At 38.5% G+C, this 12,895-nt stretch overlaps 1 protein-coding gene across 1 annotated transcript in view; it reads left to right on the forward strand.

Annotated features, from left to right (window-relative positions):
* Nucleotides 1–503: 503 nt before the first annotated feature.
* LOC107554744 (myelin regulatory factor-like protein) overlaps nt 504–12,895 on the forward strand; it is a 36,667-nt gene continuing 24,275 nt past the window's right edge. Inside the window, exons 1-14 of the mRNA XM_016237337.1 lie at nt 504–549; nt 3,140–3,227; nt 3,353–3,414; nt 3,501–3,870; nt 3,952–4,055; nt 7,278–7,425; nt 7,754–7,949; nt 8,036–8,112; nt 8,197–8,307; nt 10,246–10,336; nt 10,502–10,702; nt 10,901–11,009; nt 11,099–11,208; nt 11,299–11,459. Of these exons, the coding sequence (XP_016092823.1) occupies nt 504–549; nt 3,140–3,227; nt 3,353–3,414; nt 3,501–3,870; nt 3,952–4,055; nt 7,278–7,425; nt 7,754–7,949; nt 8,036–8,112; nt 8,197–8,307; nt 10,246–10,336; nt 10,502–10,702; nt 10,901–11,009; nt 11,099–11,208; nt 11,299–11,459 (1,874 nt within the window). The remainder of the gene's footprint in view (nt 550–3,139; nt 3,228–3,352; nt 3,415–3,500; nt 3,871–3,951; nt 4,056–7,277; nt 7,426–7,753; nt 7,950–8,035; nt 8,113–8,196; nt 8,308–10,245; nt 10,337–10,501; nt 10,703–10,900; nt 11,010–11,098; nt 11,209–11,298; nt 11,460–12,895) is intronic.

Below are 12,895 nucleotides of genomic sequence, written 5' to 3' on the forward strand. Positions count from 1 at the left end.
GAAGTTTGCGAACAGTCAGATCAGCTAAAATGGCTGCCGCCATGATCAGTTTGAGCTTGTGTTAGGAGGGCATACATTTTCAGTTTTGTTCTACTTTGACTTTAAACATTTAAGTTTTGAAGTATTACAAATTTGTTAAAGGAAGTGCAACCAAATTAGTATAACAATAGTATTGAATATATTTATAATATCATATTGTTCGGTGGATCAGTTTAATCTGAATATACTTTGTGTGAGATCATGAAATTGTGTTCGTCATATTACATTAGGAGCACATCAAAAAGGAATTCAATGTGGTTGTGTGCTTGACACAAACAAACTGCCAATCTTTCTCATTTTTTCTTAAGTGGGGAAAGGTGAAGTGATTAGTATTTGAGTCAATTCATACTATCTCTCCATGTCAAAGACACAGCCTTTCCCATTTTGTTCACACAGTGCTTTTACTGTAGAGGATTTGACATAACTGGCATTAAATGAAATTCAGAAAATCCACAGCTGATCCAATGGATGTCCTTGGAGAAAATGAGGCACTGCAGCAGTTTTTTAATGGTAAGAAACCTAAACAACATTCACTCGACTTACCTTACAGTGTTCTTAGTTAAACAACTGCTTTTGCAGGTCAGGAGTATTGTCATCATGGGATCAGATGCATTTTCAACCTCCTTTTCATGTTTCATTTATATCACTATCAGCTATTATTTCTGTGAAAATTACATAACATTGAAATCTGGTTACAAACCAGGAATTTGTTATTATGAATTTATTATGCTCTGCGAACAACATAGATTAAGAACTGTAAATGTAAAGATTGTATGGAGGTTGTGTTTTACATGGTCAAAACACGTCTAATGTAGGTCAAGTCAAGTCACCTTTATTTATATAGTGCTTTTAACAATACAGATTGTGTCAAAGCAACTGAACAGCATTAATTAGGAAAATAGTGTGTCAATAATGCAAAGTGACAATAGTAAACACTTTTCAGTTAAAGGCAGTTCATCATTGAATTCAGTGATGTCATAATCCAGCTCAGTTCAGTTTAAATAGTATCTGTGCAATCAAGTCAACGATATCGCTGGAAATGAAGTGTCCCCAACTAAGCAAGCCAGAGGCGACAGCGGCAAGGAACCAAAACTCCATTGGTGACAGAATGGAGAAAAAACCTTGGGAGAAACCAGGCTCAGTCGGGGGGCCAGTTCTCCTCTTACTGGGGATCTGTATCTGGGGCTGATCTAGTTGTCCTGGTCTCTGCTGACTTTCAGGGCTGTAGAGGTCCTCTCTAGGTGCTGATCCACCATCTGGGCTGGATACGTACTGGATCCGGGTGATTGCAGTGACCATCTGATCTGGATACAGACTGGATCTGGTGGCTATGGTGACCTTGGAATAAGAAAGAAACAGACTAATATTAGCGTAGATACCATTCTTCTAGCGATGTAGCAAGTATATCGGGTGTTATGGAAAGTGTTCCCGTTTCCGGTTGACCTAATTAATGCAGCCTAAAAATCCTTTAACGGATTTGAATATTAGAAATGTGTTAGTGTGTTATGTGTAAGCCAGGTTAAAGAGATGGGTTTTTAATCTAGATTTAAACTGACAGAGTGTGTCTGCCTCCCGAACAATGTTAGGTAGGTTATTCCAGAGTTTGGGCGCTAAATAGGAAAAGGATCTTCCGCCCGCAGTTGATTTTGATATTCTAGGTATTATCAAATTGCTAGAGTTTTGAGAACGCAGTGGACGTGGAGGACTATAATATAACAAGAGCTCGTTCAAATACTGAGGTGCTAAACAATTCAGGGCTTTATCAGTAATAAGCAAGATTTTAAAATCTATACAATGTTTAATAGGTAGCCAGTGCAGTGTTGACAGAACCGCGCTAATATGGTCATACTTCCTGGTTCTAGTAAGAACTCTAGCTGCTGCAATTTAGTAGGTGTAGATGTAGGTGGCTGTAATCTATACAGTATAAAGGTACAGTTTACCATCAATAGTTCAAGGCCACGGATCTATAAAACCAGTCAGAAGAGCAAACAGATCAAGGCCATACATTCATACATATGTTCATTGTCTCTCTTTTTTCTATATAGTATATCACTTTTATAATTCTAGAATTTTAGATTTGTATTTTATTATTGCACAGTGTGTTGATTTTATTATGTACGCTGTGAAACCATTTCCAGATTCTGGTGCCATTTCTTGATATTTTGGTGATTGTACATTCAGCCTGTTTTGTCTTGCTAAGGAACCTCAAGTTCATTATCCTTATTCTCTAGAGTGGCTTTTGTCTGAGATTTGTTTTAAGGTAGTGTTAGTGGATAATTTAGTTATCTTATGGCAGGGGCGCCGTAAGGGGGGGGGGGGGGGTTAGGACGATTCTAGGGCCCGACGGAAAAGAGGAAAGCAGGGACCCGAGTTAATATGCTGTCCAGGGGGCCCAGAAACCATAGCGGCGCCCCTGTCTGATGGCCTCTGAAAGCTTTTTGAAAGCTTTTTGTTTCTAGACCAGATCATCTGTGTATTGTGAAAGGTTCTTCAGGTCCCTTACCTTTCTTGGTGTGGTGTCCAGGTATCTGATGATTGGTAAGACATGCAGTAAGATATTTGTCAATGCTTTGAAATTTCTCCGAAGTGTCTCAGAAGCAGTGATTTTGTATTGTGTCTAGAGGGATAGATGCTTGCATGTTCCATTTTAACTGTACAAAAACAGTCTGTTAAGGTGCAAGGTGCGGTTACATAAACAAAGGTATATTTTTAATAGAGTAGTAGTATATGTATAATACACAGCTCACACAGAAGTCTCTTTCAAAACAAGCAATTTTTTTTCAACATAGCAAAATCATGTGACCAACTGAAAATGAGCGAAATCTGCATGAGGAACTTTTTCACCCTCAAGCGAAATCTTGCCAAGCACAGTAAATGTGACTGCATATTTATGCCATTTGATGTTGCAAAGTTGCTAAATTTGGTTGAATACTAAAAAAAAACAATACAAAGCTCAAACTACTTGTTTGAAGCAAGAGAACCAATGAGTAAAATAAAGAGACTTAAAGCCACATTTCATCAAACCTCCTTCACAAAATTCATCACATGAGGAGAAATTTAAACAAGAGACAGTATTGTAACATATTTTTTATTCCATCAGGACAGGATGTGAGTGGTGTGTTAGAGAGTGCCGTGGTAGACACCAGTATTCTGGAGCAGTATTTGAGCAATGAGACAGATCCCACTTTGTGAGTTCTTTCAAATATTCCAAGTAAAATAATTTCAAGTAAAGTCCACTTAGCCTCCTCTAAATGACAGGTTGCCACAGAAAATGGTTATTTGTTTTTTTTAGCATGTTTTTCTGATTTCTTAGCATATTACCCGAGTCACCACCAGATTCAGAATCAGAGCGTAGCTCTCCACCACAAATACCAGGTGAAGTCTTCTCTGATCCGAATTCCCAACCTCAAAGTTCTTTTTATTGCTGCTTGTAGTCATTATACAATCTGTATTTTCACCAGATTCAAGATGGCCACCGGAACAAAGCAGCAAGGATGTGTATAGCCTATCAGAAGACTCCTTCCCTCTATCTTGTCCCTTTAAAGACAGGAAACATGATGTTGGCAGACCCCTTGGAAACCACATTAAAGCCATTTCACCCGCTTTGCTCCCTCAGTGCAGTCTCAACACAGCTGAGAGTTACACACAGGCAACCACGTCCCATAATGCACCCATCCATGGTGTCCCGCTATATACTCAGTGCCCAGTGATGGGTCTTCCAGCAGGACATATGCCAGCTAATGCAGCTGCGGCCTCCTCATGTGTGCCCCATACAATGTGCTCAGAGACAATGTACCCTTATGTGCCCCCAAAACATGATCAACATGTAGGGTAAGGCTGTGTGTTGCATGTGCTGTTCTGCTTGTTTTTGCAGTTCATTCAGTATATTAACAGTCTGTATTTCTTTAACAGAAATATCTTGCACGGAAATAAGAAAAGAAGAAGGTCAAACTCTTTTGAGGGGCACACAGAGCAGCACAGGTGTGCTGACCCAGTTTGGACCAAACCATCATTCTGTAAGTATTATATCATGTGCAGAATGTTTGCAGAAATGTTGCTTTGTGGCATAATATCTTGCAATATCTTGGTCAGATCAAAATGCTCTAAAATGCACCCGAGGGTGCTTTCACATAGTACTTTTGATGCACACCTGGGCTCGTCACAACTTTTAAGCTCAGGTGCCCATACCCAAATCTGCTTAAAAAGTTTTCCTGGTTCATGTGGACCTGGTGTGGTTCGCTGCTGATATGAACATGATTGTACTAAATCGAAGAAGTTTATCGCTATCGATGAAGTGTGATTCAGTTTGTGTGTGTTCTCACTCACAGAATGTATATCTCATTGGACTCCCATGTACTTTACAACGTTTGCAGTACCTTAATGGCAGGTAGACACAAACGCTGGTTTGTGTTGAACCAAAGCCGAAGATAAAAGTAAAAAGATCAAAGTGAGACAAGCAACACTATGCATTTTTAGCCTTCGTCTGCATTGTCATTACCTACTAACAGACATAAACAGTTGCCACACTGATCTGCAAACATACCATGGTTTGGACCCAAAAATACAGTGTAAACCAAGCAATGGTACCAGTTGTGAAAGCACCATAAAACTTTTAATTTGGTAGAGTTTAGGCATTTTAATCATTACTAATTTTACAGACACAATAAAGGAACATTTGGTTCATTCTGAAACAGACCTGCTCAGTATTAATATCTCATTTCTAATAATCCTTAAGAGGAAATTTGGAAACAATTGTTAAATTCACTATCTATACCTATTATTTTTCTTTTTATCCATCCATGTTGTAATTAGTGATATGAGCAAACAAAACAAACAAACAAAATATAAGTAAGGTCATTGTGTATGTTGTCTTTGATATTTTATACTGTTTTATGCAGGCTTATAATGGAACCACTCATTCCTGTCATCTTGCCTATATGTAATCCTACCATGTTTAGTATCTATGAATTCGCCTTCTGATGATCTAAACGAGCGTGTATATTATATGTTGGTACATAGGCAATATATTAGTGTCCTGAGAACCTTTAGTAATTTCGATTCAAGTTCCATTTGCAAATTACCATGCCCTCACACAAAGGGTCATAAAAACTCCCCAGTATCTCAAAACTCCCACTTGGGATTCCGGCCTTTCTCATTGGACAAGCCCATCTTGAGAGGCGTGAATCTTCTCAGACCTTAAAGGCCTCACACCAGTGACCCGCCCCGAGTCGGTGGTTTTGGTTGAATTCTGAGAAGATGAATATGTGAGCAAACGCTCCAGGACACCCTAAGTTCGTGCCAGGCTTCGGAGCCCGGTGGAGCCAGTGTGATGACGGCCAGGGTGGAGACGAGGGAGCTAGGAGCCAAGGCAGAGCCGATGAGTCGAAGGACTGAGGTGTAGTCCAGGCCTCGGAGGCTGGAGGCGGAGACAGGGGATCCTCATGCCTAGGCAGAGCTGGAGACTGGAAGGTCCGAGGTGGATCAAAGAACCCAGATGGCGCCTTAGGGTGAACTAAGGGGCTGACAGGAACCAGTGGAGACAGGGCTGAGGAAGTGGCTGGTTTTAGGAGAGGAGGCGGGAGAGGAAGGCTGGGTGGGAACACGGGAGTCACAGGAAGCTTAGGAGACACAGAAGAGCTGGACAGAACCAGCAGAGACTCAGGAGAATTGGGTTTTACCTCCCCAAACCAGTCAATTAAATCCTCCTCCTTTAAACAGTCAAATTTTTCAGAGGCCACGACAGCTCACCCTCAGCGTTGAAAGTTTGGGCGGGATCCCAATTCATTCCCTCGATCTCCATGAGAACTCCCATGGCAATACATGGTGTTTCTGGCTCCCGTACCTGGTCAGAAGTGTCTTGAGGCTCTGGCTCCAGGAAGATGATCCGCTCTGTCACTCTAGTTTGCGATGGCTCGTCGATCTTGGCAAGCTCTGGCTCTTCGTCTGCGGTGGGCTCTAACAAACGCTCTGTACTCCATGGAAACAAATGAACTAATCAATGAGGAAACTAGGTCACAGAGGGCAGAACTAACAACACAATGAAAACAGGAAAGATCAGACATGTGGCACATAAAAGGATGATGATGATTATATAATAATATATATTCAACAACTGGCATACCAAAAGGAACCAAAATCTGTTTCAGAGAAAGTCTGTTAACACGGTGGTTGCAATGTCTCTGGGCAACTATTTCATATGTTGTTTCTTATGCTCAAATAACGCTAAAAAGTTTAAATGTCAGGTTGGATCAGCCAATGCACATGTGCAGTCCCAAGTTTGTGTGTGAGGATAGTGACGGTTTCTTTGGCAACCGGAGCTTTTAAGGTCGACTGCACAATGATGCAATGACTTTAATAATTGGCCACTGGCTCTTTTATCTAGAAGGTGGGACATATTCTGGCATATTGCGTGTTGCACTTTCTCCCATTCATAGTAATATGAGTTCAGTCTTGATATATACAACGTTTTTGAGCTCAAACAGTAGAATATGGCGTTAGCAACACCAAGGTCATTAGTTCAATTCCTACACTGTAAAAAATGACTGTGATTTTAGCAGTAAAAGACTGCAAAAATGCTACAGTAAAAACCAATTAATTGGTTAATGCCTTCAATAGGTTGGTATATTAACATTATATCAGTTTATAAAATTACAGTATTTAAATGTAAATTCAAGTTAAATCCGTAAAACATAAAATGTTGCTACCGTATTTTTATGGTAAAATTCTGGCAACCACAGCTGCCAGTTTTTTTTACAGTAAATTTTACAGATTTGTTTTTACAGTGTACATAGATTCAATTCCATTTATCAATTTAAAAAATGTACACTACAAAGATAACGTTACTCATACTCTATAAAAAATGTTAAATACTAGACATCATGCACTTGCCTTACGACTTGTTAATGGTTACAGAGAAAAACTACTACACTAAACAACTGAGGATCACAAACTACCAGGCTTACAAGTCATTCCAACCACAACAACAATTGCACAAAGAAACATGTACCTCATCGCTAGGAGACACATGACAAATTAAAATGTGTTCTAAAATTGTCTCAAAATATAAAAGTTGTTTGATCTCCTCAGACTGGATGGACTCATACTATAAAGCTAAAGAATCTGAGTATGTGCTCATCATACACAACCCATTTAAATCTGTAAACTCAGACTGTGCAGTATATTCCAGACTTTACATATCATTTTGTGCATCTTTCCTTAATGCTATGCATTGTCTTCAGGTCCAGAAAGTGGATCATATGAAACACAGTGTTATGACAGTGACACAGCTGGTGGAAGTCCAGTGGGCAGTGTGCAGCAGCTGCTCATGTGGGACCGTTATCAGCCCAGTCAGTGGTGCTCACTCCACAACAGCAGATCTGAAAGCCTGTGAGTAACTACCAAGAATTTCTAATCTGAGATGATGGACTTGAACCATGGTACTATAATGATATTAGATGACAAACTCTGGTACTTGTAGACCAAAGAACACCATAGGATTACCATGGTACATGTCCAAACACATGGTAATGCTATTGTATTTTTCTTTTCTTTTTTTGGAAAAAACTTTTATATCTCATTTGTACATTGTAGCACTGTTACTCTAAGTGAAGAAGGAATTTGAGGGCCCATAATTCATGTAGAAGACATCTTCTACTTCCATTTACCAAGATGTAATTTAGCAATAAAACCCATGTCTCTTTTTTCCTTTGAGTAGACCACCTCCAGGCTACCATGTAGACGCTGATAAGGGTTTCAGTTACTCCACAGCTGATGAAGCCTTTGTGTGTCAGAAAAAGAACCACTTCCAGGTGACAGTTCACATAGGGATGGTTGGAGATCCTAGATTTGTCAGAATGTCAGGAGGTCTCATGCCCATAGAGAGCTTCCACGTGAATGTGTTTGGGGTCAAGGTAGTGATAACGTGGCTGAAATCCTTACAGAAACATTTATGTTCTGAATGTAGATGGTTTGTTTGACACTTTAATCCATTTTGTAGCTTGAAGCACAGAACCATTTCATCACTCTAGAGCAGTCTCAGTCAGACCGCAGCAAGAAGTCTTTCTTACCAGTCAGGTAAGTGGCAGGATACTTAAGCATGTGGAAATTTTTTTTATAATGTGTCATTTATACTGATTTTTGGTCTAACATCTCTTTCAGAGTAAATCTGCCAGGAGACAAAATCACAAAGGTGACATTAGGACGGTTACACTTCAGTGAAACCACAGCGAATAACATGAGAAAAAAGGGCAAACCCAATCCTGATCAGAGGTTAGTTACAAACAGTATGTCTATAGGTTGGACCTGCATTCAGAGATTATGTCCAAATATGCCTAGATCCATTCTATATACAAAAAACAGTATGCCAGTATGTCTGAATTCATAGTATTCAAAAAACAGTAGACGTAGAAGTAGAAGTACCTGGATGATACTTTACTATCCCATGAAGCCTCGAGAGGGTAGGTCATGTGACAGTGAAAACATGGCAGATGTAGTATCTCCAAATTTTAATTCTTACTACCAATATTCATAATATATACCGGAACAATATACTTTTTTCACAAAGTAATTTTCAAATGTAGTACTTACTGGACAGTATGCAATTTTGAATGCAGCTATACTCTCATTTTACAGGGCAGTAATACAACTAAACAGAGTTTCTGTTTTCACAGTTACAAACAACAGTTTACCTAAAATGATCCAGGCAAATCTGGACTAAACAAAGTAGCACTTTAGTGTAAAATCTTATTCAATTTGACACATTTGTTTTTATACACAGGCCATTTCTTGATATTTCATGATTTTTGGCCAGGTGTTCAGTTAGTTGGTTCAGTTAGACAGTAATCTGTATACTTTAAAGGGTTAGTTCACCCAAAAATAAAAATTAGCCCACAAAATTACTCACCCTCAAGTCATCCTAGGTGTATATGACTTTCTTCTTTCCGACGAATCCAGTCGGAGTTATATTAAAAATTGTCTTTGATCTTTCAAGCTGTTTAATGCCACTCAGTGGGTGTTGCATGCATCAGTCCAAAAGAAGTGAAATAAACATCTATAAAAAAAAGTGTTTCACACGGCTCCGGGGGGTGAACATAGGCCTTCTGTAGTGAATCAATGTGTTTTTGTAAGAAAAATATCCATATTCAAAACGTTATAATCACTTTAATGTAGCTTGCGCCAACAGTCCTACACAGAAGCAGTTCCGGGCAGATGACGCATGAGGTCAGCTTTGCACATGCGCCGCTCAGAAGTGACGCTCGCGGAAGCACAGGAGAGAGATCAAAACAAAACAACGGTCACTAATTAGAAGTACAAAACGAGGATTTGTAAAGAGGAATGTCAGAGGATTTCGATATAAGCCAAGAGGAGACTGGTTTTCCTTTGCTAAAGTAAGGAAACTTTGCTTCGTTTGCTCCTGTTAACAAATGTTGGTTTTCACGAGACTCACATGTTGCATGTTGCATGTGCAACTCTGAACTCATTCATCATCCGCCCGGAGCTGCTTCCATGCAGGATTGTTGGCGCAAGCTACATTAAAGTGATTATTACGTTTTAAATATGGATTTTTTTTTTACAAAAATGCATCGATTCGCTACAGAAGGCCTTTGTTCACCCCCCGGAGCCGTGTGAGAAACTTTTTTTTATGGATGGGCGCTTTTTATTTAACTTCTTTTTGCATGCAACACCCGCTGAGTGGCATTAAACAGTTTGAAAGATCAAAGACGATTTTTTTATATAACTCCGACTGGATTTGTCTGAAAGAAGAAAGTCATATACACCTGACTTGAGGGTGAGTAATTTGTGGGCTAATTTTCATTTTTGGGCGAATTATCCCTTTAAGGGGAATAACGTTCCAAACAGGCCTCTCAAAAAGATTTCTGAACAATTTTCCTCTAGTCTACTACTTTTATAGTGAACTTCAGGGATGCAAATTTTTCACCTTTTGGTGAAAAATTATTTTTTTGGGATCCAAAATAGGTCATGATCCAGTGTTTTCAGCATCTCAGAACAGTGTGATTGGTTCACAGATTGGTTCTGTTCCACAGAAACTTAAACACTTTGTGTTCATCTTTGAAACACAAATGATGACTTTTTTAATGATATCAGAGAAAAACTTTCATGCATAAAAAAGTGAATAAAGACATCAATAAAATAATGGTCAACGGCAATAATAGTAACTAGCTGAATGTTGTTGCTTATGTTTCATAGGTACTTTAAGATGGTGGTTGGTCTGTATGCTACTGTGAAAGAGGAGCGTTTTCTGCTGGTTGCTAATGTTTCTGAAAGAATCATCGTCAGGGTAAGCTTTTGAACCATAACCGTAACCAATATATTCTGCTATGAGCTCATATATTTTCCTCAAGGACTGCTGCTTCAGTAATGAAAGCTTTCCTTTGGACTTAACAATATGTCTTGTTAGTGTGTGAAAGTGGTTCTCAAACTTTTATCATCTCTCCATCTAAAGGCCTCCAATCCTGGTCAGTTTGAGAATGATAGTGATGTGCTCTGGCAAAGAGGACAGATCCCAGAGTCCGTGGTGTGTCACGGGAGGATTGGCATTAACACAGACAGCCCTGATGAGGCTTTGGTGGTTTGTGGGAATGCCAAGATAATGGGCAACGTCATGCATCCCTCAGACAGAAGGGCCAAACAAAACATTCAGGAAGTGAGTGTCTGTCTGCTAAGTCAATATAAAGACAAACGAAACAAAATGGCATTCAAATAAGGTTGGGACAGCAGTGTTAATGGTTTTCTCAAATGGATGGCCTCTCAAAAGTGATTCTGTTTACATCTGGTATTAACATCGGTCTTGATAGATCCAATCAGCGAAAACCACTAAAATGTTGTGTCTGTGATGTTGTAGGTGGACTCAACAGAGCAGCTCAAGAGGATCGCTCAGATGAGAATTGTGGAATATGATTACAAACCAGAGTTTGCGTCAAGGATGGGAATTGATCAGCATCACGAAACAGGTACAGGCTAAATTAGCATATACACTGCACTTTTTATAATTCAATGTTCTGAAGACAGACTCTCACAGATCAGGTGTCTCTTTGATTAGGAATCATAGCACAGGAAGTCAGAGAACTCCTGCCTTCGGCTGTAAGGGAGATGGGCGATATCACTTGCGTAAACGGGGAGAAGATTGATAATTTTCTCATGGTGGACAAAGTAAGCCATTTATTAGGCATTTTCAGTTGGACATTTTCTAGACATTTGAGGATGGTGTGTGAAAGTAATTTTGGTCGTTATGTCCTAAAGGAGCAGATTTTTATGGAGAATGTAGGTGCTGTGAAGCAGCTGTGTAAACTCACAGATAACCTTGAGACTCGTATTCAGGAGATTGAGGTCTGGAACACTCGCTTGGCCAAGCTGAAGAGGCTGGGTAGCATGCGGTCCAACAGCAGCCCTTCTGCTAAAGGGTCTGGATCGATTTTCTTAACTTTCCACACTGTATTTCGCTCTCTATCTCTCTCAGACGCTTTTTCTTCAAGTTTGTTACACATTTTCTCAACAAACACGGAGCTCCATGCATCAGTGTTTCCTAGAGTCCAGCACTGCACATTATCTAAGTTACCTAAAATAGACATTGGTTTATATACAATAGTAGCAAAGGAAACATTTCTCATTTTAACTTAGCTTAACTTGATGTAATAAAATAACTAGAACTGAAATGAAAATGAATAAAAAGTATATAGTCATATTTGAAATAAAGCTAATAAAATTGACAAAAACACACAACAAAATGACTGCAACTTTAACTCAAATATGAAAATAAAAACTAAACTATTAATAAAAACTACAATAATATCTCAATCATATTAAAATAACACTACCATGAAATAGATGTTTCAGACAGGTTAGTTTTGAACTTTTAATTTGGTTTTTATTTCTATTAAAGTATTTTTGTAATTTGTCTTTTCAATTTATTTTAGTTGTTGTTAATTTTTATCCAATCATGGTTCAGTTTAGTTTAGTTTTCAGAGTTTTGGGGGTTTTGTAGTTGCAGTGTTAGATATTTTAGAATTATTGTTTAGTGATTGTTTATTGAGTTATTTCAGTAACTGGTATTTAAAAGGTTCTCCGCACAGCCTAGTGTTGTTGTCTAGTGCCATTTTCATGTTTAATGCAGGCAGGCTTTACATTTTATAATATACCATGTATCAGAAACCAACATTTATTTATTTTTTTATTGACATTTTGTGAGTATTTTTGTAGCATGTATTTTACTGTCTGTTTTTCCTAGTTATGCCAATTTTTTTATTCTTATTTGTTTTAATGAAAATGTTATCATTTAGTATCATTTTTCGTTAACAATAATACAACTTCCAGAGTTGGGAAACACTTAACTGTAATGCTTATTGTTCCCAAAGTATGTAAATATCTTAACTATTAGTAATAAACTTATGGTAGTTATAACACTTACAGGATATTTAAAGTCATAAGAAAGCTGGTAAAGAGCTGTCTGAGTTCCTGTGAGCCTTGTGGCAGTGATGAAATGAATACATAGGGAATTCAGAACTCAGTTCCCTAATTCAACCCATTTAAAACTCCCTAGAAACATGTTTTACAACCATATTTATTTATTTTTAATTCCATAATTTCTGAATGGAAATACAAACTCACTTTGCTGTGATGTACAGTGGGTACGGAAAGTATTCAGACCCCCTTACATTTTTCACTCTTTGTTATATTGCAGCCATTTGCTAAAATCATTTAAGTTAATTTTTTTTCCTCATTAATGTACACACAGCACCCCATATTGACAGAAAAACACAGAATTGTTGACATTTTTGCAGATTTATTAAAAAAGAAAAACTGAAATATCACATGGTCCTAAATATTCAGACCCTTTGCT

The sequence above is a fragment of the Sinocyclocheilus grahami genome, unplaced genomic scaffold (assembly GCF_001515645.1).
Source record: "Sinocyclocheilus grahami isolate Dianchi unplaced genomic scaffold, SAMN03320097.WGS_v1.1 scaffold512.1, whole genome shotgun sequence".
In the NCBI taxonomy this organism is placed as follows: domain Eukaryota; kingdom Metazoa; phylum Chordata; class Actinopteri; order Cypriniformes; family Cyprinidae; genus Sinocyclocheilus; species Sinocyclocheilus grahami.